The sequence below is a fragment of the Vombatus ursinus genome, unplaced genomic scaffold (assembly GCF_900497805.2).
Source record: "Vombatus ursinus unplaced genomic scaffold, bare-nosed wombat genome assembly UNPS02005659.1, whole genome shotgun sequence".
Taxonomy (NCBI): domain Eukaryota; kingdom Metazoa; phylum Chordata; class Mammalia; order Diprotodontia; family Vombatidae; genus Vombatus; species Vombatus ursinus.
This window is the reverse complement of record NW_020945437.1, coordinates 17,313,313-17,341,269: the sequence shown is the minus strand read 5'-3', so window position 1 is coordinate 17,341,269 and position 27,957 is coordinate 17,313,313. Positions and strand designations below refer to the sequence as shown.

The 27,957-nt window shown below is 42.7% G+C and overlaps 1 protein-coding gene across 1 annotated transcript in view; it reads right to left on the bottom strand.

Moving 5' to 3' along the window:
* LOC114032701 (teneurin-4) overlaps positions 1 to 27,957 on the bottom strand; it is a 412,175-nt gene that overhangs the window by 302,667 nt on the left and 81,551 nt on the right. Inside the window, exon 4 of the mRNA XM_027848083.1 lies at positions 14,197 to 14,449. Coding sequence (XP_027703884.1) covers positions 14,197 to 14,449 — 253 coding nt within the window. The remainder of the gene's footprint in view (positions 1 to 14,196; positions 14,450 to 27,957) is intronic.

Below are 27,957 nucleotides of genomic sequence, written 5' to 3'. Positions count from 1 at the left end.
CACACACACACACACACACACACACACACACACACACACACACACACTCTCTCTCTCTCTCTCTCTCTCTCTCTTTCTCCTAGGAGCAAAAGGTTTTGCAAACTGAGATGCTGTGTACAAAGGGGAGCTTATCAATGTTTTCATCAATACAGCATACAAACACTTCCATTTCCTCCCTGGGGGGATCTGTGCCCACAGTCCGGATGCCAGACAAACTCCCCTTAGAATATCTAGGCACTTAACCTGCGTCATCAGTTCAGGATCTGGCTCTTGGGGATTTTAAATTGCACCTTAAAATCCTATCTGGATACGACTTCCTCAAAAGTGCTAGGCATTTGAGACAAAGTAGTTGTGTAGTGATCTACTTCAAGAATTATGTGATTGTTCGAGGGGATCAGCTAGACTGAATGAAGCATTGGGATGTGTGCTGTTCTGAAATAGCCACTCTCTTCATTCCAGGGCCCCCTGTGATATTTAACACTAGCTGAAAATTCTGGGGATTCATAAGGGTTTCACCGTCCCTTCTCCACCCCCAGTGTTACCAAAGTCCTGCTCTGATGTCTTCCTATGGAGTGGGGGGAAGCGGAGCTCCTGCCAGGGAAGCAGAAGGTTAGGCAGGCCCCACAAAGCCAGAAAAGCTTTGAGCCCCGGCCAGGTGACAGACCATGAATCTGCCATCCAAGGCCTCGTCTGGTGAACTTCAGAGAGGCCCGTTAGCTGAGGGTTGCCCACCAGAGGCCAAATTTCTGGCCATGGCAACGCACGGAACACATCTACAAAAGCATGGGATTAAGGATTTGCCTTCTGGTTGGGAGGGCTGACACCCACAAAATCAGGGATGCTTTAAGTTACTGAAATAAGTCTTACTGAAATATTCTGATATTCCGAACACTTGGTATTATCTGAATTCAAGTTATTTAATCATTTAGAGAATTTCATCTCTTAATTATGAAATTTTGTGGTCTCGATTTTTAGCTGTGTGCCCTTAAGGCAAGCCATATCCCCTTTGACTCTCCATCTCTTCATCTGTAAAATTACGGGGTTGGACAACAGGATCTTTAAGGTAACTCCCAGCCCCAACATTCTCAGGTTCTATGACTAAGGGAGAATTTTTCTTTTCTACTCTATTTTATTCTAGTCTATCCTCTTATTAATTCTTGTATAAGTTGGCCAGATGTTGAGAAGACAATTTCCATAGCTGCTGACAATAGAAACGCTTCAGTATTCTATTTTTCCAGACAGGCGGGTGGCATGCTAGAAAGTGAGTGTACTGGGTTTAGAGTCAGAAGACCTAGGCTGGAGTTTTGGCTCCAATACTTTCTGGTGGAATGTCCTTGAATATGTCACTCCCTCTTAGAGTCTCATCTGTAAAATGGGAATGACAGCAGCTGGTAAGAATCAAAGTTGAAATTCAAATCTAGGTTTTCTGATGCCAGGACCATTGCTTTTCCCATTACAACTACTCTAAATGAGGCAAATACCTCCTGGTAATAGTCTTTTCTGTTCATAATAGAAAAAAGTATAGTATAAACCAACTAAAATTATACTCTATATTGGCTTCATTATTTGCAAAGACAAATGAAATAAAAATCAGGGTCTCATAAATATAAAAATGCATAAAGGCTATCTATGTAAACACATATGCATGTACATATGTGTGTATATATAAAGACACAGACACACAAACAAACCCTTTATGCAATTGTGATAGTAGCAGTAATAATAGCTTGTAATAGCTAGTAATTAAAGCTAACATTCATTCTCTAAATTTTGCCCAGAAATAAATTATTCTATTTTTTTCTTGATTTTATTATAGCTCCAAAATTGTATAACGTGACACCTCAAATGACATAAAGGCATTTTATGCAAAGATATTCTGTAAGTGAAAGGCAAAAATTGATAGTGATGATTATTAAGGCAAGTAAAAAGCTTTCATGGAAGATTTAGAGTGGACAAGTGGGTTTGACCCTCTGGTTTAGGTTCTTATTCGGCTACTTGCTTGAGAAGCAGGACAATATGGTGGGCGGAATGTTGGGCCTGGAGTCAGGAGATCCAGGTTTAAATTCTTGCCTCAGTTATTTGGAAGCTATGGGATCCTGGACTGGTCAGTTAATTTCTCTAAACTTCAGTCTGCTCATTTGTCAAACACAGACAATTAAAACAAAAAACAAACAAACAACAACAACAAAAACAACCCTGCACTGCCTCCCTCCTCGGATTTTTGTGAAAAAACTTTAAAGCACTATAGAAACTGGAGTTTGTGAGGGACTAGAATTCAGTGACAGATATGGAGAACCCTGAAGGCCTCAATTCCCTCCTCTTTGAAGGGGGGATAACAATACCAGCACTATTTACTTTACAGGTTCATGGCAAGAGAAAAGCTCTTGGTCTAATGGGAGACACTATAGAAAAGTGAGCTACTGTGAGGGTTTGTAGGCCTGACGTGGTCTGAGAGCCGCAGCCTGAGTGGGGAAAGGCTGGGCCTAGGACACAATGACCTGGATGGCCAGCTGCTTGGGGGAGGCTGCACCACCCTCGATTCAAGCTCTCGTCACAGAGGAAACCCGGCCATAAAGCCGTCTCTCAAATTCCCAAACCAGGTCTGCTAACGTGCACTCTGGAGCTGACACATTGGGGGCGCTGCTCCCCTGAGTTTTATTTTTTTATTTTTGGTTTCTAGTTTATCAGATGACATTCCTGACAGGTTATTAATCAGATGGTCCCAGTGAAATCAATTAAGTTGCACATGCTGCAAAGTGTGAAAGGAGAGGCCTTGCCTGGCATCTGACTTTGCTGGACCCCACAAATGCAGCTCGTACCCAGATTGGGCACAGACACACCTGAGATCCCTGAAACACCATCCCGGGAATCCGCTCTGAGGGAGAGCACAAGCTGGCCCCGGCTCCCTCCTCCCCTCGGGTTCTCCCTGGCGCCATATAATGTCAGTGAGGAATGGAAGGGCAGGAGGAGGATTTCAGGCCAGACAATGCTCCTCCACTCCTTTTTATTTTATTTTTTTTAACCTTCCCCTTCTCTTCTGGGCAGCTGGAAAGCAGCTAAGTGGAACTGTGACTGGACTTGGAATTAAGAAGACCTGAATTCAAATTTAGACCTTACTAGCTGTGTGACCCTGGACAAGTCACTTACTAAGCTGCCTGTTTCTTCAACTGTAAAATGGAGGTAATAATAGCTACTACCTCCCAGGGTTGTTGTGAGGCTCAAATAAAATAATATTGATCCAGTACTTTAGCACAGTGCCCGGCACAGAGGAAGCACTTAACACTTGTTTCCTCCCTGCTTTTCTTCTTTCTTCCTTCCTTCCTACCTACCTCTGTCCCTTCTTTCCTTCCTTCCCCTCTTTCCCTGCTTCCTTCCTTTCTCCATTCATTTTTTTTCTTCCTTCCTTCCTCCACCCCTTCTTCCCTTCCTTCCACCCTTCCTTCCTTCCTGCCATTCTTCCTTCTTTCCTTCTTCTGTCCCTTCTTTCCTTCCTTCTTCCATTCATTTTTTCTTCCTTCCTCTGTCCCTTCTTCCCTTCCTTCCTTTCTGCCATTCTTCTTTCTTTCCTTCTTCTGTCCTTTCTTTCCTTCCTTCCTTTCTCCATCCTTTTTCTTCCTTCCTTCCTCTGTCCCTTTTTTCTTCCTTCCTTCCTTCTTCCCTTTCCTTCCTTCTTCCCTCCCTTTCTTGCTTCCTTCCTATTTTACAAATCTCAAATGGGTGCTGTTGTTCAGTCACATTCTTTCTGTCCCCAATTGGACTTTTCTTTTTTTAAAAAAATTTTAGTTATATTTTAATCATATCGAAAAGGCTTTTTATGGCTATGCTGTGCTTTTCAAAAGTATTTTTTGTAATTTTTTTAATTTTAAACACAAAATGAGAAAAGAAAAAAAACATTGTCATGTACACAGCAGACCATAAGACAGGATTCAACATGAAATAATAACCTTCCATTTCAAGAAAACCTATATAATAAATAATGCACATTGTTTTCAAAGCTGCCCAGCTTTCCTTTGCTTCCTTGGTTTTGTTTGTTTGTTTGTTTGTTTTTGTTCTCTGCTGTGCACTTTTTGCTTTGCTTTTTTCCCTCCCTCCCCCTACCTACCCTAAAGAAGGCTACAATTAAGTATGGATATTTTTACACATATACATTGATATAAGACTAGACATACACACACACACACACACACACACACACACACACACACACACGACCATGCTATGGTTATTTCCTCCTAGCAGCTGTTTCTCTGAAGATAGACAGCATCTTCCTTCATAAAACCAAGTCTCTGCATGTTTTTCTAAATCAACCAGCTAATCATTTCCTATACCACCGCAATATTCCAACCCAATGTGAGAGATTGCCTATGAAAGCTTTATCCCCCCCAATTTTCTGCATTCCTTCTATTCTTGGCTATATGTTTTATTTATACAAGAAAATTTTAATTTAAAATAATTGAAATTATCCTTTTTATACTTCAACAATGCTCTCATCTTACAATACAGTTTAAGGTCTGATACTGCTGAATCTACTTCTATCTTTTCCCCCAGTTTCTTTGATGTTACTGACCTTTTGTTCTTCCAAATGAACTTTGTTATTATTTTTTTCTCAGTAAAATAATTTTTTAGCATTCAGGGTTTTCTTGGCAAAGATAATGGAGTGGTTTGCCATTTCCTTCTCCAGCTCACTTTACAGATGAGGAAACTGAGGCAAACAGGGTTAAATGACTTGCTCAGGGTCACACTGCTAGTAAGTGTCTGAGGCTGGATTTGAAGATGAGTCTTCTTGATTCCAAGCTCAGTATTCTACCCACTGCACCATCTTCAGATCAGTGAGAATGAGCATTAAAACAAAAAAAAACTTAAAACTTCTACCATTAAAACCTTACCTGCCTAGAGGCCAGCCTAGTAGAGGGACTATGACACCACCCCATAGGTGCAACACTCCAATTTGGTCTTCATGTAATGTGCCTTTTTCCATGAATTAATTATCCAAATGGTCATTACAACAGTGATTTTTTTTTAGGTAGGAACTACAAATGAGAAAGGTTATTATAGTAATAGCTAGCATTTGTATAGAGATGTATGGTTTGCCAAGCGCTTTACAAACATTATCTCATGTGGTTTTCATGGCAACCCTGTGAGGTAGGTGCTATTTTTATCCCTATTTTATGGATGAGGAAACTGAGGAGGAGAGGTTATAAAAGATGCTTTAAGCAAAGATATTCTATGGGTAATCACACAGCCCAGGATCACACACAGCTACTAAATGTCTGACACAGAATATGAACTGAGGTTTTCCTGACTACCAAGTCTACCACTCTATTCGCTGTGTCCTCTAACTACCTCAAATTTTAAAGCAATTAATTCTTATGCAAAGGTCAGTCAACTAATCAAGAAGTATTTGACTGGCAAGTGCTAGGCACTAGGAATCCAATGATAAAAATCAACAATAATAACTGCCTTTTTCGTGGCCAGTTCAAGTTTGCAAAGTATTTTATATACGAAATCTCATTTGAGTCTTGCATCTGCCATGATGTACTTTCTGTGGGCATTATTAGCCCCATTTTGCAGATGATGTGACTGAGGCTCAGAAAGGGACCAACCCACAGGTTTTACAATGGGATTTGAAGTCCACATCTTCTAATTCCAGGTTTAGAGCTGTATCCACTATGCTGAAGTCAGTTCTATGCCCTCATTTTAAATGTGTAAAAATCAAGGCTAAGAGAAATTAAATGTCTTGGCCAAATTCACAGAGATAGTAAGGGGGAGAACTGGGACTCAGGTCTCTTGCCTCCCACCTGCAAGGTCATTCCATTGTCCTGCGCTGCCTATTATTCTGCCCTGTTTCTCTGTAGTAGTCTGGCTTCTTACACTCCGCTAACTTAGAAAGTCTCCAACTACCAAAAGCCATTCTATCTTTCACGGTCACACAGGGAGTAAGTGTCTGAGGCTGGATTTGAAGATGAGTCCTCTTGATTCCAAGCTCAGTATTCTATCTACTGCACCATCTTCAGAATTTAATTTGTGACTTTTTCATGCACTCAGCATAGTCTATTTTCAATTAAATAATAATTCATTTAACAAGTCAAACATTTAATATGAATCTACGGAGCATTGTGTTTGGAGGTAGGGAAGGTTTACATAGAAGGTGGTAAAGGTTTAGCTAGAAGTGGGAAAAATTTAGCTAAGATGTAGCCCTAATAAAATTATAGTCTAGTAAAGCAAGAAACCAACCCTGGTGATTATAATATGCATTATGTAAGTGTATTAGAAATATGTAAAGCTACATAGAATGTAAGTAAGGTCTGAGGAGGACAGTCAGGGAAGGCTTCATGGAGGCAGGGACAGCTGAGTTGGGCTATTTGTAAGACATTAGTAAGAAGGGGGAGGGAAGGCATAATGTCCAGAAAGAACAGCCCAAACAAAGGGGGAGGGAAGGCATAATGTCCAGAAAGAACAGCCCAAACAGCACTTTATAAATACTTCATATAATAAATCTGTTTTTTGGGGGGGAGAAATCTCAAAATGATTATTAGAGGCAGGGCTTGATGCTGGGTTCTTTTCTCTTCTTTCTCTGTACCCTCTCTTTTGGTGATTTTTATCAGGTCCCATGGGTTCAATTATTAGACAGGATTTGAACCCAGGTTTTCCCAACTCTAAGTCCATTGTCCTATCCATTCTAAGATGCTAAGTAGGGACATGAGCAGGATCAGCACACATTCTGTAGAATATAAGGGATTTGGGGGCCACGTGAATTTTTTTTATTTGCCTCATTGAAGCACAGGGAAAATTTGGGCAGTGAATTAGGCATAATTTCCTCTGCTCACTGAACTGGTATGTAATTCAGGCAGAGAATTCCTCTCTGGCAAACACTTTGTCGTTTCCTTCACATGAATTCGGCTCAACAAAACAAGCATCTATAGAGGCCCTACCTGTTTTGTGTACCAGTGTAGGAGGAATATACAAATAGCATCAGAGGCCCTAAGCTTACCCTCGGTACAGCCGAGCGGTGGGGAAGCCTCAGGCAGAGGCGCTGGGATGGCTCAGAGGGCACTGGGCAGAGAGCGGTGGGCACACGAGGGGCCCACACAACGGCTTCAGTCTCTTTGCTTTCAGCAGTACACACAGTGCTCACCAGGAAGACCAAGGCGGGGTTTGGCAAAGGTAATCATTCAAGCACCAATCAAGGCAGGGGAGATGATGATGCCTTCAGATTTTCTGGTACAAGAAGCTGAGTGAGGCCTCTCAAATTCAATCTCCCCTCCAGGAGCAAAGCCCGGCTATATGCGGTTCATTTAGACAAGTCTCTTCATAATCGAGTTTCAAATACAATTGTAATTATAATGAGAGTAAATAGCTAGTATTTCTATGGCACTTGAAAATTTACAAAATGCTTTATAATTATTATCTCACTGAAAACAACCCTGAGAGGTAGATGCTATTATTATGCTGATTTTAACAGATTAGAAAACTGAGGTAGAGGTGAAGTGCCCAGTGCCAGCTAGCCAGTGTTTAAGGCAGGATTTGAACTCAGATCTTCGTGACTCCAAATTCCACTATTTTATATACTGCACCACATAGTTGCCTTAAAAAACAAAATATAATTATAATAAGACAGGGTTGAAGGAGATTAGCAGTGATGGGAAGCTCAGAGAATGCTGAATTTGGAGTTGAAGGAAACTGACTTCAAGTTCCAGATACAATATATTAAATGAGTGTGTGAATTCGGGTAAAGACCATTTGATCTGGTTTTTAAAGCCCTTCCTAACTTGGTCTCAATATATTTTTTTTAGCTTCATTATACATAATTCTCCTTGCTTCATTCCACAATCCAGGCAAACTGGACTTCTCTGTTCCTCCCACTTGATACCTCATCTCTGTGGTTTTGAAATGGTCATTCTTCTCCATCCCTAGAAGGCACTCCCTCATCAACACCTCCAAGAATTCCCCTCTTCTTTCAAGAGGCAGATCAGTACTGCCTTCTAGATGAAGCCTTTTCTGACCCTTCCCCCACAACTGCAAGGACCCTCCCTCCCAAACTCTGATTTATTCCTTACATATTTACATATGTGTGTGTTGTCTCCTCTGAAAAAATATAAGCTTCCTGAGAGCCAGGATTGTTTCATTTTTTTTGATAAGTAGTGACTCTTGGACTCTGCCCCTGCCCCTTTTCAGCTTTCTTTTGTGTACTGTTTTCCCCATTAGACTGTAAGCTCCTTGAGGGCAGGAACTATCTTTTCCTTATTTTTACTGTCAGCACTTAGCACAATGCTTGGTGCATAGTAGGTACTTACTAAATATTTACTTACATTTCTCTGGGTTTCTATTTCCTCACTTATAAAACAGGATGATAATAACAGCACCGACCTCACAGGGTTATTGTGAGAATCAAATGAAAGAACGTATGTATATTGCTTTGCAAATCTTAGAGCACTGGACAAATGCTAGCTATTAGCTACCGGGTTCCGGCCCTAATTCACTGTGTGATCTTTGGAAAGTTACTTCTTCTGTCTGGGTCCCAGTTTCTCCATTTATACAAAGGTGGGAGTGGGTGGACAGATAATCCCTAAAGCCCCTGCCAATGCTGACAGTCCAGGTTTACAAGCCCATGTTCCTGCCCCATTTGATAATGCTCACTATCAGCATCCTCCATCTTTTGCATTTCCATAACCTATATTCCTACACTCAAATGAAAGGAATTTGCAATGTCTCTTGGAAAAGGACTGGCCTCCCAAGAGTTTTCGTTAGCTCTTAGGAAAACCAAGCCAGGATCTTTAAAAAGCAATGAAAAGCCATGTTCATTCAGACTTCAACCAAGAGGAAGTCATCTCTCAATCTGCTGGCTCGGGAAAAAGAAGCCTGTATACCCCAATGCAATGGACCATTGTGTCAAGGAGATATGGGTAAAAATGCCTAGGAATGTAGGAGTGATGACAGATCAATTTTAAATAGCACTTGATGGCATATACAGAGCTTATGCAGAGCTTTTCTCACTATAATGTAGATATTATCCCCATTTTACAGATTCAGTTCAAGGTAACCAAAACTGATCAAGCACCAGTGATGTGAAGGACCCTATACATGCTAGGGATTCAAAGATGAAACACAACATAGTTCCTGTGCACAAGGAGAAAACCGTCTACTGTGCAAATAAGAATTATATCAGGGGAAGGGGAAAGCTGTGGCTCTGGGAAGATTTCAGGGAACAAAAGTGAGATGCCCCAGTGCAAATTTACACAACTGGTATTGTAAGTTCCATTAGGACAGAAGCTGTATGTCAACTAAGTTTTTTTAAAAATATCTCCTCTAGAATAAAGCTTTGCACAAAGTGTGTGTTTCATAAGTGTTTGTAAGAAAAAGAAAGGAAGACTGAAGGAAGGAAGGAAGAAGGAAGGAAGGAAGAGGGAAGAGAGGAAGAAGGGAATGGAGGAGGGAAAAGGGAAAGGAGAAAGGAGAGAGGGAATGAGGGGAAGAATGAAGGAGAAAAGAGGGGAAGAAAGGAAGGTGGAAAAGAGAGAAAGAAGGGAGGTAGAGGATGAAAGGAAGAGAGAAGGAGAAAAGAAGGGAAGAAGGGAAGAAAGAGAAGAGGGAAAGAGAGAAGGGAGCAGAGAAGGAAAGAACAAAGGGAGGAAAAAGGGAAGGAAGGAGAAAAGAAGGAAGAGGGCAAAAAGCTAAGGGAGGAAGGAAGGGGGAATAAAGAAAAAGGGAGGAAAGAAGGAAGGAAGGGAGGGAATGAAGACAGGAAGAGAGGGAAGAAGGAAGGAAGGGAGGGAGGGAAAGACAAACATGAACAAACAGGAGGGAAGCAAGGAAGAAGGACTGAGGGAGAAAAGGAGAGCCAGGCAGAGCTCCATCACAGGCCCCTCTGATTCTAAATCAATCCATCCTTCCAGTATACCATAGTGTGCCTCACCACATAGAGGGAGATCAAAAAATAATCTCACTTTCCCCACACCCTGTTGCATTTCCCATCTCTGATTTTGTTTATGTTATTCCTCTGATAGCCTCTGCCGACCAGAAGTTAAGAAACCGTGCTGAACTTTGGCTGTCAGGTCTAATGCCAATAAAATGAAAGACCCAAGTGCCGGTATCAGAATGATAACAAGATCCAGAGTAACCAGAGTTCTTCAGAACAAGATCCAGAGAGTCCAGCATAAACTCACTACAACTGCAGAGACCCGAACAGGACAGAATTTCCTGATGCTGAGGGAGGAAAGACATTGGTACGTACCCATTCCTCGAGCAGGAAGGAACTGAGGACTCACCTGAATGGCAAGGCTGGGAGAGACTTCAGCACCCATAAAGGCCAACCCCCCTCATTTTACAATAGAAGGAACTGAGGCTCATATGCCCAAAGCCATGTATCAGAGCCAAGATTCAAACCTCTGACACCAAAGATGATGCTTTTTCTACTGTTACCATGTTGTCCGTTAAATAAAGAGAGAGGAAAGGAAGAAGAAGGATGGGGATGGGGGTGGTGGTGGGTAACAGAGGGGGCGAGGTGTGTACTTCTCATGAACGAGTGACTCAACTGTCCTATCCAAACTCAACTGGCATTTATCCACAACACTTTGTCAGGGAGGAGGCTACAGCAGCAGAATTGTCTTCCACCTTCCTCAGTGGCCCCACATTTTCCTGGCCATCTAAAATCAACAACCATATTCTCTTTCCTCCTCCACACTGTATTTAGAAGACAGCTTCACTGTGTGTGCTCACATAGCAGCAGAATCTAATCAGAACATTATCTGCATATGCATGCCTCACTCCCTACTCTGAAAGGCAGAGCATCCACTTATCCAGCTGAGAGATTTAGGACTGTGGTCCCCATGCAGCAGTAATGGCGGTGCTTTACTTCCTTGTTGTCATGGAGATGGGTAGGGCTTCAGATGCCAGTCGGATGCTCTCTTAAATACAGAAACAATGCACTCCCATCCCTAATCATTTGACTTCACGAGTTCTGGAAATCAGGAAAGAGAAAAACATTCAACTCCACTTGAGCCATTTGGGAACCTGTTGCCTATTAGAGCCAAACTCGATCTATCTTGCAGAACCTGTCCGCTAAACACCTGGAAAGGTTCTCCTGTGCTCTAGTAGACAATGATGATAGTGGTTTGCATTTCTATAGTGCTTGACAGTTTATAAAGCACTTTCTTCTCCTAACATCCTTGTGAGTGATGTAGTACAAGGATGGTTCTCCCCATTTAAAGGATGAGGAAAATAAAGTCCAGAGAGGTCAGAGTATGATTCATAGTTCAATTTATAACCCTCTTTTCACAGCATAGGTAGGCTGTATCTGCTTTTATTATTCCCATTTTACAAATAAGGAAATGGATTTTCAGAAAGATTTGACTCATAAACCTTGCCAGGGACAGCATTGGCCATGGAACCCAGGTTTCCCCGACTCCAAGGCCAACGTTCTTTCTGCTAGATTTCACAGACCTTAGGTCTACAGCTGGAAGGGTCCTCAGAGTCCATCCAGCCCAACCCCCTCATTTTATAGATAAGAAAACTGAGGCCCAGGTTGGTGATTTGCCTAAGGTCACACAGGTAGTTAGCTCCAGAGGTAAGAGGCAGCGTGACTGAATGGTAGGATTAGGGATATGGAATAAAGATTCCAGCTTAAATCCTGCCTTAACCGTTATTCCCTATGTATGTTACTATGGACAAGTCACAGTTTTGACAGGTCTCAGTTTGCTTCTCTGTAAATAAGGAGGGTGGACCACCTGATAAGTCTCAGGTCCCATCCAGCTCCTGATCCTACAAATGGGGCCTGCTTTATTCCCCCATGAAGGACCAGGGGAAGGGTTTAGAGAGATGAGTCCTCACCAGGAGTTCTCCCTCCTGTGAGTGGCAAAAGCTAGTAACAAAACAAACCGCACAGTTCTCACAATCTCTTGGACAAATCTGGAACACTGAACGCCTGATCACTTGCTGCAGCCGTGGGCAGTAATTCAATGAACATATTTTCAATAATGGAGATTTGATTAGGCTACGTAAGGCCATGAATGACATACAATTATCCAATACTGTTAATGATCACAGCAAAGGAGGAAGCATGCAGAGAAGCAGAGTACAAGGGAAAGAGAAGCAATATTAACTAAGTGGCTGGTATGCAGGTTGTCTGGGTGGCATTCTTTCTGAAGAACTATTCTGAGAGAGAAAAACACAGCAATCCTTGATCCTCTCATTAAGGTCTAACAGGCGCCATCTTTTCTGCATTAGCTAGCACAAGTACAATCGTTATGTGCCAAGCATAGCTAGATGAGTAAATCTTTTCAATGTATTGATTTATTTCACTTCCTTAAATAGGTTATTGATCCTCTCTTTCCAAAGATAAAGAAATAAAAACACTTTTAATCTATGTAACTGGTTACAGTTTTAAACTTTTGGGATTTGTTTGTTTTTTAATTCTTTTCATGGCAGCTAGGTGGTGAAATGGCTAGAACCCTGGGCCTGGAGTCAGGAAGAACTGAGTTCAAATACGGGCTCAGACATTTACTATATGTATGTCCCTCCCCAAGTCATCTAACCCGTGTCTGCCTCAGTTTCCTCATCTGCAAAATGAGGATGATAATAATAGCTCTGACCTTCCGGGGTTGTTGTGAAGAGCAAATGAAATAGTATGTGTAAAGTGTTTAGCAAGATACTTTGCACATAGTAAGTGCTTAACAAACCTATTTTTCCTTCCTTCCTTCTTTCTTTCCTTCCCTCCTTCTTCCTTTCTTCCTTCCTTCCAGGAAAATTCCCCTTAGGTGTCAAGGTAGCAGAATGGAAAGGACATTGGCTTTGCAGTTAGAGGCCTAGGGTCTAAAGCTCATCTCTGATGATTGCTACCAGTACTTGGACAAGTCATTTTAACCTCTTTTGGCCTCAGTTTCCTCATCTGTAAAATGAGAGGGTTGTACCAGATGGCCTCTGAGGGCCATTCCAGCTTTGGATCTGTGATTTTAAGAGGGATGCTATTAATGAAAAGAGCTGTGGACTCAGAGTCAAGAGATGCAAACGCAAATTCTGCCCCTTCTACTAACTTGCCATATGGTCATGGGCAGATCCTTTTACATCCCTGGACCTCAGCCACCTCATCTGCAAAATGGAAAGGTTAGGACAGATGGGCTTCAAAATAATTCAAAACTCTGGCAAACATAAGGAAACATTTCTTATGCTTTGATGCCAACTGACCTAGGACCTCATGGGTGTGAGTATGCCATCCTTCATGGTCCTAAACCATCTCTCTCCAGAAGCCCTCCACTGAGTATCCATCCACCCCATACAGTGGAGGCCTTCCTCTGACTCTTGGAATATGTAGAGTATACCCAAGCAGCCTGAGGTTCTCTACCTAGGGCTGTATTATAGAAAAGGGACCTGCCTTGGAGTCAGGAGACTGGGGTTTGAATCCCACCCTAGGTACTTCTTGGTGGTTGGCTGGGTGATGATGGGCAAATTACTTAATCTCTTGGAGTTTCAGATTGCTGATCAATATTACCGCCACTACCTACAAGTGTTGTCCTTGACACTGTATTTTAGGCTATTCCAAACCAGCTTTTCAAAAAAGTGTAACCTCACCCCCTTATAGAGCATTTTATCTGTACTTCCATGATATACGTCTCACATATTCCTGCAGTTTACAGACATTTGTGTTTATGTTTTATCCCTCACCAACCCAAAAGCAGGTAGGGACTAACACTTATCTATGGATTGCGGTATATGAAGGCTTGCTCAATCAAACAGAAATGAACTGGGAGGCAGTGCTGGCTAATGGACTGAGAGGTGCACTTGGAATGAGAAAGATAGAAGGTTGAAGCCTGCCCTCAGACACTCACTGGTTGTAGGTCCCCGGGCAAGATGGCACTCAATCTCTTCCAGCCTCAGTTTCCTTACTGGGAAAATGAGCGTTTAGACTTGATAACCACTAAGGACCCTTCCAGCTCTAAATCTGTTATACCGTGAGTGAGACTGGCAGTGAGAAGAATCCAGCTTCTGTCTTAGTCTCATGTGGTCCCAAGCCTCCAGTGCTGCCCATATGCGACCCTCCCCTTTCCTGCCATTCTATCATTTACCTAGTTCCACTCAGTTTGTCCGCATTCCCCCAAATAATCAGAACAGCACCGCGGCTCTAATTAGCAGGTCAGCTTCCGTCTCTGGCCCTTAGGCTCTGGAAATGTTGGGACAGCACAAGGGGTGAGGTACCAAACCTACCTGGTTTCCAGCGGGATGTTACTGTTGAGTAACCAGTTGTCCTGCGCATGGGCAGACTCTGGGGGGCCAACGGGGTGCTCCCCGGAAAGAGAGTGGTCTGTCGGCGCTGGGCTGGGGTTGCTGCGGGGCGTAAAGTTCCCTCGATTCAGGGAGTTGATGGAGGCCGCGTGATGCTGGTTGGGGGTGTGGGCGTGAGACAGTGGAGGAGGTGGAGTCCGCAACCTGGACGGGTTCTGAAGGCTTGCTGGGTGATCTAGGAGACAAACAGGCCTGTCAGGTCAGGGACACTGATCTAACCCTGGGCATTTTCAGCAGGAAGGAAAAACACAGTTCAACGTGGCACGGGAGCAATAATATATTGGTTACAGCCCAGGCTGACCGAGTACTTTCAGATTTTGCAAAGCATTGTACGTACCCAATGAGGAGAATGAGGATGACAGTGAAAATGCATTTCTACAAAACACTTTATGGTTTGCAAAATGCATTCTTTATAACCACCCTGGAATCTCTAGGTGCCTTCAAAATGAAGTCCCAATGCCACCTCTACTGGAAGCCTTCCCTGATTCCCTTGGCTAATAGTGCCCCTTTCCCCCCGTATTATCTTGTCTTTATTTTGTGCACACTTTTGTATTTGCATATTGAGAATAAAAATGAGATATTGTATATGAAAGTACTATGTAAACCGTAACAGACTGTTATCAATGCGAGGGATTCTTATTATTTGGAAGGAACTCAGTACAACAGACCCAACTCCATTAGGCAGGAGATGAAGCTAGAAGATCTTTAAGGTCCCAAAGAATTCAAACGTTCTATGGTCTGGAGTCAGGAAGACCTGAGTTCAAATCTGGCCCCAGACACTTACTAGCTGTGTGACCCTGGGCAAGTCATGTAACCCTGTTTGCCTCAGTTTCCTCAACTGTAAAATGAGCTGGAGAAGGAAATGACAAACCACTCCAGTATCTTTGTCAAGAAAACCCTAAACGAGGTCACGAGGAGTTGGACATAACTGAAAAACCATTCAATAATAACATGTTTCTATAAACCTCAGGGATGTCATTTACAAGAAAAGGATATCCAGAAAATCCACAAGTCAAGTTCAAGGCTCCACCCTCTAATGACCTTGAGGACCATTCTATTCAGCTTACCTCCACACAGTTAAACATACTAATAATAACTAGCATTTATATAGGGCTTTAAGGTTTGCAAAGTATTTTACACATATGATCTTATTTGATCCTCACAAAATCCCTGGGAGGTAGGTATTATTATTATCTTTATTTTACAGATGAGAGAAGTTGGGGGCAGAAAGAGGGAAAGCAGTGTGCCCATGATAACACAGAGAGTAAATGGTTGTGGCAGGACTTGAACTCAGGTCTTCCTAACTCCATGTCCAATGTACTAATCCACTACTCCCCCTATACCATATAGTCATTTATTCAACTTGGCGAAAGCTGGCTACACTGTGAAAAAGGTTAAGTCATCTGACGTCGTAGATACAGTGTAGTGTAATAATGGTACAAGCACTGGCCTTGGAGTCAGAAGGCCTGGGTTCAAATCCTGGGCTTTGATCTCTATTATCCAAATCATTCTAGGAAAATTATTTAATCTCTCTGAAATCTCAGTTTCCTAATTGCAATGACAGCACTACCTCCATTAATCAGGACATTTGGAGGAAAGGGTTCTGTAGACTTTAAAGTGTTATACAGATATGAATTGCAATTATTACAACACAATCCAGAAATCTCATGTTAAAGAGTAAATAAAGATGCTGTTTTGAAAGCTTAACAGGAATATAATTATAGACAAACATTAACAGAAATATAATTATAGGGAAGTGGCTTATAATAATAGCAAGCAAGCATATAGTGCTTTTAAAGTTTCCAATATTATTACACATATTATCTCATTTGATCCTCACAACAACTCTGGGAGGCAAGCTATTCCCTTTTACAGATAAGAAAATCAAGGCTAAGAGTTTAGTGACTTGCCCAGGGTCACACAGCTAATAAGTGTCTGAGGCTAGATTTGAACTCAGGTCTTCCTGAGTCCAAGTCAGTGCTTTATTACCCATTGATCCCCCAGCTGCCTCTTTCTACTCAGTGTGCTACAGCAGACAGCAAGCTGGAATGGATTCTGGAGACTTGGGTTTAAATTCTGGCTCGTATACTTATCACCTATAGTCACCCTGGGCAAATGAGCCTCCTTATTTTTTAAGATGGGAACTAACAATCCTTGTTTTCCTGCTTCACAGTGGCATGTGAAGAAAGCGCCTTGTTATCATCAAGACGTAAGGAAATGGGAATTCCTATTAATATTATTACAAAGAGCAGACTCAAATGCCTCTAGCTCAGGGAATGCACATGTACACAGGGCCTTGTCTCTAGAGAGGCTCTCCCAAACACTTTCTTTTGAATTCTATGAGCGCGTTAAGGAGTTAGTGGCAGAGAGATGGACACTTCAGATTAGAAGGAAGCCGCCGTTCTGCGGGTGCTGCATGATCTACCCCAGACTGACAGACCACTCACCATGCGTGGGGACTACTTACACCACCAGCTTGGCTAAGCACCAAGAAAGGAAGGGCTTTTATTAAATAAACCAGCTGCCACAGAAACAGAGGTTACGGCACTGCCCAGCTTTAAAGCTGCAGGGTTGTGTGTGGACAGAACCACCAAGGTCTAACAAATTTATCAAAACAGAATGACCTTCTCTTCCCCCTCAAAACCAGGCTGAGAGGCATAGATGGCAAAATTGACCTCTGAGGGTACAGGGAAAGAGGAGAGTCACAGATCTGGGAGGGCACTAGACTACGCTGGGTCCATGATTCTGTCCAAATTCCAAGGAGCTGTTAATTGAGACAGACAATGCCTCAAACATAAGCAAACAGGGCACCAGGTTGCCTTGGGTGAGTGATAATGGAGTGTTAAACCTCTCACCTTCAATCTACTGTCTGGAACCTAGACCAAGTAAACAGGAAGTATTATTACAGAGGGCTTTTTACTATCTTCAACATTCATTCATTCAAGTCATGAATGCATTCATTCATACAGCAAATAGTGATTAAGCACCTACTATGTGTAGAGACATACTGTGTGCTAGAAGAAATACAAAGACAAAACACGGTACCTGCCATTATGGAGTTTACAGACTAGTAAGATATAAACACAGATAACCAGAATACACAATATGAGCTCTAAACAAAGTGTTACGTGAAGTCCTGGAGGATAGTCATGATTAACAGGAGGGATCACAGTAGACTTCCTGGAGGAGGTGACATTTTAAGTTGACCTTTAAAGAAATGGTAAGAATTCAGCTCATGAAGAGAAAAAAGGCAGGACACCCCAGGTACAGGGAATTGAGTTAGCAAAGGTGTACGAGTGGGAGGGGGTGTGTTCAGAAAACAGAACAGTTCAGTCTCCTGCATTGGAACAATATGGTATAAGGCAAGTAAGATAGAGCCCTAAGCCCATGCCATATTAGGACCAACGAAAATACTGGAAATGGGAGGAAAAAAAGAGCTGGGGGTTGGAGTTAGGCACAGCAGCCATTTTCAGTTATTTGAAGATTGTCATGAGGAGTCAGTTAGACTCATCTTTGTGATTTCAAATCTGGCTGAGGCTTACACTTCCTAGCTGTGTGACCCTGGGCCAGTCACTTAACCCTGATTGCCTCAGTTTCCTCATCTGTAAAAATGAGCTGGAGAAGGAAATGTCGAACCACTCCAGTATCTTAGCTAAGAAAATCCCAAAAGGGTGGGGGGAGTCTCACACAACTAAACAGCAACAACAACAACATAAGGAAGAAGAATTAGACTTGTTCTCTTTGGTCCTAGAGTGGAGAACTAAGACTAAGGAGGAGAAGGCTGGACAGCTAGGTGGCGCAGTGGATAGAGCACTGACCCTGGAGTCAGGAGGACCTGAGTTCAAATGTAGCCTCAGATACTTACTAGCTGTGTGAACCTAGGCAAGTCACTTAACCCCATTGTCTAAACAAAAAAATAATAATAATAATAAAGAGGAGAAGGTGCAGAGGGGTAAAATTAGGTTGTACAAAAGGAAAAACAAAACTTCCTAATAATTAGATTTGTCTGAAAGTGAGATGGATTGTCTTGGAATATAATTGGTTCCTCCTCACCAGAAGTCTTCAAGCAGAGGCTGTAGGACAACTTGTCCGAGCTATAGAGCAGATTCTCATTCCAATAAACATTGGCCCAGATGGTTTCTAGGGTCCTTCTCGACCCTGAGATTCTGAGACTCTCCACTAACACGGTACAGTTCTACATAGGACCAGGAGTACCACAAAGGACTAAACAATAAACACAGCGATGTTTTCTTTCAGCCCGCATTCGAGTATAAAATGCCCTCATCCCTAAAAGCAAGAGGATCATAGGATTTAGAGCAGAAAGGCATCTTAGGATTCACTCAGTATAAAGCACTCATTTTATTTAAATTTTTTTTCCTTTTCCTCACTTTAAGATAATAGGGAGATGGAGAAATGGGGTTGGAATAGTAAATTTCTGACCACCCCTCTAGAGTGAACGCTTCCTGGTAACAAAAACAATTATGTCAAGATACCTAGAAGATAAAAGCAGACAACGTTGCAACATTCTGCCCTTGTAGTCCTCCATCTCTTTGTCATGTGGAAGGAGGGGGGTTTCATCATTTTTTTTCCTAAGGCCATTACTGGCTTACTCATTTTTTAAAGAGTTCAGCTTTCTTTTAATGATACTTTAAAAAAAATTATACATTGTTATATTCATCTTCTTTCATAATTCCAAATTGCTATCAGATTGGTTGGCCCAATTCACAGCTGCACCAACAATGTATTAGTATGCCTATTTTCCCATAGTCCCTCTAACACTGACTGCTCCCATTTTTTGGTCATCTTTGGCAACCTCAGCATCATTTTAATTTGTGTTTCTCTTACTATTAGTGACCCATTCACTTTGCAAAAGAAATAAACAAAACTTGGGGAGGGGAAAAGATATGCTTAAGGTCACAGTCCAAATCCAGGGCTTTTTCTATTACACTAAGCAGCTAAAATAAACAAGAGGATGGCGGCCATGATTTACTATTCAGATTAAAAGCAGATGAGACCTATTTTAACCCTGATTTTCCAAACAAAACCATACATGGGGCTTCTCAACAGGCCTAAAGGTGAAAGCCCATTTTTGTCCTGGATAAACACTTGCATCCTGAACTCAGCAAAATAAGGATGTGATGCCAAATTCCGTAACTCTCTTCATCTGACAGTCAGAATCCTGAAAGGAATGAGGCCTTTCTGTTGTTCAGTCAGTCAGCAGTATTTATGGGACACCCGCTACAGTGCAAGTCAGAAGTCACGGTCTCTATTCTCAAGAAGTTTTTAATTTAAAGGAGGTGGGGAGAGGGGAAGGAAAGGAGAGTAGGAAGGACAACCCTACAATATGGCCCACAAAGAGACAGCAGCTAATGTCTGCACCAGGAATGACAATTAGCAAATTCACAAGGTAGGATCCTGTTTACAAGGTTATGACAAGCTAATCGTTCCAGAGATATAAACAGTTAGTAGCAGAGAATAAATTAAAGATGGATTTGAATTTCCTCACTGCTATATACATACCCACAGCGCACACTTCCATGGGTTTACATCTCCCCTGTAATCTACCCATAAGATCTGATTCATTGTAAAAATGAAAATGGCACCCTGATCCATGGTGTTTCTCAAGAACCTGAGGTAGGGATGTTTACACATGTACACCATGATCCACAGAGTTCACTCATGGATACTGTGGGCCTGGATAACAGTGTACTGATTAGCATGACTTTGCTCTAACACCATTTATCTCAGTAGTTACTTCTTCCACATTGTGGGGGTTAGGGGCATGGCGCCCTCATGATATGGAAAAGCCATGTAAAATTTTTTGGCCCTCCCTGAATTTTTTCCTTTTCTTTTACGGAGTGTTTAACAGTATTAAAAGATAAAATATGTTGATATTATGCAATACTATAAATATATTTATGCACTTCTGAATTTCTAAACTTTTTCTGTGTTGTCTGCGGGCCTTCATGGGCTATCTGCAACTTCCACAAAACTCCCCAAATATTCCCGTTTAATTTCTTATGCCGATCTGTAATATATCGAAACCACGATGGGGAAAGTTGTGATGTGGACGGGATAACTGTACAAGGCCAGAGACACAGATCAGATGCCCAAGAAATGTAGATTCTCTGCAGTGTCACTGGTCTGACTTGCCCTTCCATTTATACCCACCCTCCTGTGGGATCAACCAGCCCACCAAGTGAGGCAGGGAATTCCTGAATATGCAGGTGTATAGGGAGAGGGATCCTTCACTAGTTCAAGGGTCTTTGATGTTGTTTGTGTGGACGCCACCTTCACTTCCACAGCTCAGAACCCCCTCTACACCGTTGGGGACCTTGAAGAGCTGCTGTGGCCCAGGAATGTTCTTCTCCATGGCTGACCTGCTAAGGAACTTCTCTCAGTTCAGCTGGGTCAGCTCTTAGATAATACAGCATCATCCTATTCACACCCAAAGTCCTTTTAGCTTGACCACACCTAGCAGAGAGCACAGTCTTTGAGCACCCATGGTTACATCTGTGCCACGAAAAGGATGATGGATGCAGGGTGTCCCAAAAGTCTTAGTGTTATTTTTAGCTTTAATAGCTTAAAAGCTTTAAGCTATTACCTTAAAATAGAGACAGCTTTTAAAATAATTACATATAATATTTATAATAATATAATATAATATTTTATATGAATACACATATTTATGTAGCTTAAAATGTTTAATAGCTTTAAACTGCACTGAGACTTTTGGGACACACTGGATAATAACAGTGGTAATAACTCACATTTACAGGATGCTTTCAGGTTTGAAAAATCATGCAGCATTTTCGTTAGCTCCGTGAGGTAGGAAGTATAAGTATTTTATTATTTGTATTTTAAAGATAAAGAAACTGAGGCTCAGAGACATTAACAGACTTACACATGGACACACACCTAGTAAGTTTCTGGGGTGAGAATCAAATCAGGTCACTTATGAATATATATCTGGAACTGTTTCCACTAAACCTCTAAATTTGGGACCAATAAGTGGTGCAGTAGATAAATGGGCCTGGAGTCAGGAAGACCTTAGTTCAAATTTGATCTCCCTGACTGGTTGTGTGACTCTGGGCAAGTCACTTAACTTCTTTTTGCCTCAGTTTCCTCATCTGTAGAATGGGGATAATAATAGCACCTACCTCCCAGAGTTGCTGTGAGGATCAGACGAGATAATACCTGTAAAGTGCTTAGCACAGTGTCTGACATGTAGTAGGTGCTATATAAATGCTTATTCTCTTTCCTTTCCCCTTCCTCTTATACCAAATTGTCCTTCATGTACCTGTAGATACACATCCATGTGGCGGTCTGGAGTAGTGTGGAGAGGGCTGGGCCTCAATGTCAGGAAGACTTTGGACCCAGGGTGGCCCAGCCAACTTTCCAGTACTCTAAATTGGCAGATCCCTTGCTGATCTGCTTTGGTAGACAGGGGTCCCCACACAAATTACATCCCAGGTACTGGCTAAAATAAAAATTAAAACAGTGTATGTGTATGTATATATGTATATGTATGTATATATATATGTATATATGTATGTATATATACACACATATATACATGCACACACACAAGTTTATACGTAGTGCTGCAGAAAGTCCACAGCAAAGGGACACAGGAAATTTAAGTTCAGGTCCCAAATGAGGCCATTTATTAAGTCTGTGACCCCAGGGGAGCTACTTGGCCTGACTTTTGGTTTCTTCACCTGTAGAATTAGATCATTCAGATCAAGTGATCTCAAAGGTCCCTTCTGTGATCCCCATAAGCTCTATAGATAAATGCAGACTAGGAATCTCTGTGTCTACACACACCCAGGGCAGTAACAAAAAGAGAAAGCTATTCTTCAGGGGTTTTGGAGACAGATGAAGTACATTCAACAGGGAAGGAGAAAGGAAGGAAATGTTAGCAGTGGAGGAGGGCCACGGAGGAAGGCCTGAGTGCCTGCTTACACAGAACGCAACCGTGAGCATCTCCTGTCAAGGGCTGACGCTAGCAGGCTGCTCATTTAGCCGCCGCTGGAACACTAGAAATGAGATGGTAGAGGCAGACCAAACCCCGGGGGAATTCACACTCGGGGCTCCCAGGTGCTGGCTGGGATCAACCTGGCTCAGCCATCTGATTTACCACTGTATATATAAATACATGAGGCATTAAAAACAACAAGAGCTCCCCACTGCTGTATCATTTTAATGTTTACGATGCCCTGAGGCAGCTGGTGGTGGCAGCAGATAGATCAACGAGCTAGAAGTCAGGAAGACCTGAGTTCAAATTCAGCCTCAGACACGTAATAGTTGTATGACCCTGGTCAAGTCATTTAACCTTGGTTTGCCTCAGTTTCCTCCTCTGCAAAAAAATAATAGCACCTCCCTCCCAAGGTTGTGAGAATCAAATGAGATGACTGCAAAGTGCTTAGCACAGAGCCTGGCATACAGTAAGCACTATGTAAATGTTAGCTATTATTATAATTAAGTCAAGTGGACTAAATTTAACATGCATTAATTAAGCACCTAGTGTATAAAAAGCACAGTACTACGCTGAGGAATAAAAGACAGAAAAGAAAGGAAAGGCTGCCCATAGGGAGCTTATGTTCTATTTTAGAAACTAGATGGCACAGTGGGTAGGGCACTGGACTTAGATTTGGGAAGATCTGAGTTAAAATTCTACTTCAGACCCTTATTAGCTGTGTAACCCTGGCAGGGGGGTGGGGGTGGGGTGGAATTAACTTATCTCAGCTTCAGTTTCCTTACCTACAAAATGGGGATAATAATAACATCCACCTTTCACAGCCGTTCTGAAGATCAAATGAGATTCTCTATGTATACTTTGTAAACATTAAAGCGCTACACAAAATGCCAGCTATCATTATTATTCCCCAAACAATCCTATATGCAGAATCTAGGTATTACTTCCATTTTACTGATGGGGTCAGAAAGGTGAAAGGCCTTGTCTGGAGCCCAAATGTGAATCAAGTCTCCTGACTACAGATTCAAAACCCTTTGTTCTACTCCATCTCATTCAATAGCCAATAAATCCCACACAGGCTCTCTAGGAGTGGGGGTGAGGGCTGTCTGCGTAGTGAGAATGAGAGAAAACAGATGGACAGTCTGAGTGCTACAATGGTGCCCCGGAGATATTAAAAGAAACGCCTGTGGCATTTTCAGTGGATCCTGCACAAGAAGGCCTGGCCGAGAATCAGGGCGGACATGAAGGCATGGCCGAGGGAAGGGAGGCTCTAGTCAGTGGAGACCAGAGAACCCACTTAGTAGACTTCATCAAGCATTTAAAGACACACCTTTTGAGGACAGAAGTAAGGGAAGGAATCCCAGAACCGTAGCCTCTCAGGGCAGGAAAGACCTTCTGGTCCAATCTCACTTTACAGATGGGCGATTAAGGGCCTTGGAGGCTATATGAGAATCATCTCTACAGACGAGGGTGGAGGCTGCATGAGAACCCAGGTCTCCGAACTTCCAGGCTGGCACTCCTTCCACATTAATTGGCACAGACCCTTAGAGCACTGGGAATGCTGAACAACAGGCATATGGCATTTTAATTACAAAGGGCTCACCCAGAACCACTCTGTTGTTTGACACAGAAGCCTAGCAGTTCTCTCTCAGGGCCAGGGCCAGTGCTGCCAACCAGCTGAAAATAAAACAGTAACGACCCTGCAAATTCTGCCAAAAAGAAATCACAGATTTAGAGCCGGAAGGGACTTTAGAAGCCACTGAGTCCAACTGCCTCATTTTACAGGTGAGGAAACTGAGGCTGAAAAGGAATTAAGTGACTGCTCAGAGTCACACTGCCAATAAGTGTCTGAAGATTTATGAGTCAGGAAGACTCTAAGGCCAGCATTCTATCTATCCACCATCACCTGGCTGCCAAGGTGTCTAATGATGCCTGCAAACAATTTTAATTAGCAAGCTGGATACAGTTATTATTTTTCAGTTGTTCAGTTGTTTTTAGTTGCGTCCAACTCCTTGTGACCCCATTTTGGGGTTTTCTTGGCAAAGATACTGGAGTGGTTTGCCATTTCCTTCTCCAGCTCATTTAACAGATGAGAAAACTGAGGTAAAAAAGGGTTAAGTGACTTGCCCAGGGTCACACAGCTGCTAAGTGTCTAAGGTCACATTTGAACTCAGGCCTTCTTGACTCCAGGCCTGGCACTCTAGCCACTGCACCATCTAGATGCCCTCTTATATTTATATAAAAAAGTACTGATTAAGCACATACAAGCTACTATCAGTGTAGAATGTGAATCCCAGGCACTTAGGCACAAAATGCTCTGTTGCCTAACTCTTCCTAGCTCCAAGTCTAATAATCTCCCCCTACACAATGCTGCCTTTCAATTGAATTAGTGAATAACCAAATTATTGCATTTTACTCACATAACATAATTAATAATGAAATAACACATACAATAATAATAGAGTAAGCCATGTGTGCACAAGTCAGGAATATTAATAAATTTCAGGAAGATTATTTACAGTCTTTTCCAAGGACATAGTAATAAAAATGCAGTTTGAAAAAGAAAGCCGCAAACTTGTAGAATAAAAGCCCAGGCCCAGAAAGATAATCTGCCAATAAGTCTGATTGCTGGTTCTTTGCAGACATAAGAGGTAGGGGGCCCACTGGAGTGCCGAAGTTCAATAATACTAAGAGGAAGACAGACACGACAGAGAGCTAGATACTAAGGACTTAATGAAGACCCCAGTGAGCTTCACAATCATTAATAGGCCTCTAATGATTGTCACACATGAAATATGATATTTAATTATCATAAAACATTAAAATCCTGATTGCTCACGAATGCCAAAAAGAAAGAGTTGTTTTTGCTACATTAAAATGTCATCGACCACTGTGGACTTGGTTACTGCAGACACAACAGTGCTGAGACAGAGCTGGCTAATGAAGCTTGTTCTCCACAGCCAATTTAGAGAGAAAAAGAACTCTTTTGTCATCACATCAACAAGCCTAGGGTCGAACGAACGCAGAGCACAATGAGGCGACCAGGGAGGCGAGCTGGATAAATCCAAACCCCACGGGCTTTTCAACGGGGTTAATGCAACGATGTGTCAAGGACCGGCGATTTCAGGGGTGCAGGCCACCCACCAGGTGCAAATGGAGACACCTCTGTGGCCCTTGGGGGCTGCTCTGGCCAAAAGAACTCATCACTCCCTGCACAGACCGCGGACTGCTCCCCAAGCCTGTAACCCACTCCCTCCCTCTTGACCTTTGCTCCTGGCTGCCCTGGCTTCCTTCAACACGTGGTTCAGTCCCATCTTCTGCAGGTCTCCCTGGTGACTCAGGCCTTCCTCCTCCTGCTAGTTCCTTTCTTTTGAGACTGTCTTCCTTCTCCTCTGTATGTCTGGTTGGCATTGTCGTTTCTCCCATTAGAATGTGACACCTCCTTGAGGGCACAAACAGTGTTTTTTGCCTTTCTTCAAATTCCCATTGCTTAGTATAGTGCCTGGCACATAGTAAGGCTTTAATAAAGGCTTGTTGACTGACTGACTGGCTTGACTAATAACGACTCTCTGTCTCTGCCTCTCTCTTTCTCTGTGTGTCTGTCTCTCTGTTTCTTTGTCTCCGTCTCTTTCTCTCTCTCTCTCTCTCTCTCTCTCTCTCTCTCTCTCTCTCTCGCTCGCTCCCCCCTCCCCTGCCTCTCTCTCTTCTCCTCTCTCTCACCTCTCTCTCCCCCATCTCTCTCTCCTTCTCCCCCCTCCCCCATCTCTCTCTCTCCCTCTCCCTCCCCATATCTCTCTCACCGTTCCTTCTTTCCTTAGCTAGTCTACGTCTTGGAGGAAAGGCACAGCATGCATCACCAGGCCCAGCCTTGGAACCTTTCCAGTATTGTAGGATCTGCTGGAGTTTATGCTTCACTGGCAGAATGTAAAGGCATCTCCAGGCCATGACACAGCACTAGAGAAGGGCTTAAGCGGGGTAAAACTGACTCTCCCACTGAGTTAATTCAACAAACAGATATGGACAGACAGACAGGTAGAGAACCATGTAATCTCAGCTGTATGGGACCTCAAAGGTAGTTGAATCTCCTACTCAATGCATCAACCTCCCCAACAAAATTTTCCACATATGATCATCTAGCCTTTGATTGAAGACTTCCACTCATAGTGAGTTTTTTCTGTTGTTGTTCAGTCGTGTTTTAGTCATGTCTGACTCTTTGTGACCCCCTTTGGGGTTTTCTTGGCCAAGATACTGAAGTGGTTTGACATTTCCTTGTCCAGCTCATTTTATAGATGAGGGTTTAGTGACTTGCCCAGGGTCACACAAGCTAGTAAGTGTCTGAGGCCAGATTTGAACTCTGAAAGATAAGTCTTCCTGACTCCAGGCCCGGCACTCTATCCACTAAGCCACCTACCTTCCCCAGTGGAGTTTACTACCCTCCCATTGTTCCCCTTCCTAACTAGGCAACCCGTGTCCATTTTGGAACAGCTCAATGAAATAGTTTCCATATGCTGAACTGAAATATTCTTTTCTATAATTTCTAAACACTGGTCCTACATCTGGCCTCCGTAGACAAGCAGAACAGAACTAATGCTTCTATCATATGACCTCCCTTTGGATATGTGCCTTCTTTATTTCCTCCCCGGTGTTCCCTTCCATAGGCTAAGCATTCTGAGTTTCTTAGACTAATCCTCCTATGGCATGGTCTCCAGCCCAGCACATCACGTTGGTCAATCTACTTGGGAAATGCTATAGTTTATCAATGTCCCACCTAAAATGTGAAGTGCAGGACACAGCATAATCCTCTAGATGGTGACTGGCCAGGGAAGAAAACAGCAGCACCAGTCTTAAGCTGCTTCACCCCACCTTCCTTTAAGCAAACTGACAGGTCAGTGTCCAAAATCCAATTTCCAGAACTGTTGTTGTGTGTCCTTCATTCTCGAAGAGGACTATGACATCAGGGAGACTTTGCCCACCCCTCCAGAAATAAGTAGAAAGACCAAGTGTATAACTATATAATGATAATGATGATGATGACAAAAATAAAAAGAACCCGACACGGCTTTATTCTGAGGAATAAAAATGATATGTGGCCAAAATTGTCCGCCATCTCTTCTGGCCTCTGTCTTGGTGTGGGGCTGCCTACCTGCTCACTCAGCACACAAGAAAAGCCCACATTCCCGCCAGCTCCCAGGATTTCATGCTGATGCTAGGATACCTTTCATCGCTTCCTAATCCCCTTTTTCCTGTGATTCACACCTCTACTGGTGGAGGTCCAATGATCATCCAGGCAGCCCCTCGACCTCAGTCTTTCTAGGTGTGGCTTGGGCCCCACCAACATATGCTTCAGGTATTTAGCTTAGTAAAGTTTTGGTGAGAACCAGAGCTCTGTTCTTGCATTCTGAAGCAGCAAAGCCCCCTTCTACATGAAAGAAATTTAAAGAGGCTTATGACACCATGATGGAATGACAAGTGGGAAACTCGGGGATGCCCTGGAATATGTCTCGTCGCACATACTATGCCATTCTCCAAGTGCTTTACATTTCTTCTGCTCCGTGGAAGCAATCAGGTATAATAGCTGGTATCTGTATATTGCTTTGAGGTTTGCAAAGTGCTTTACATATGGAGAGCTGGCGTTTATCCAGTCCTTCAGGTTATCTCATCTAATCCTCACAATAACTCTGTAGTGTAGATGCTATTATTATCCC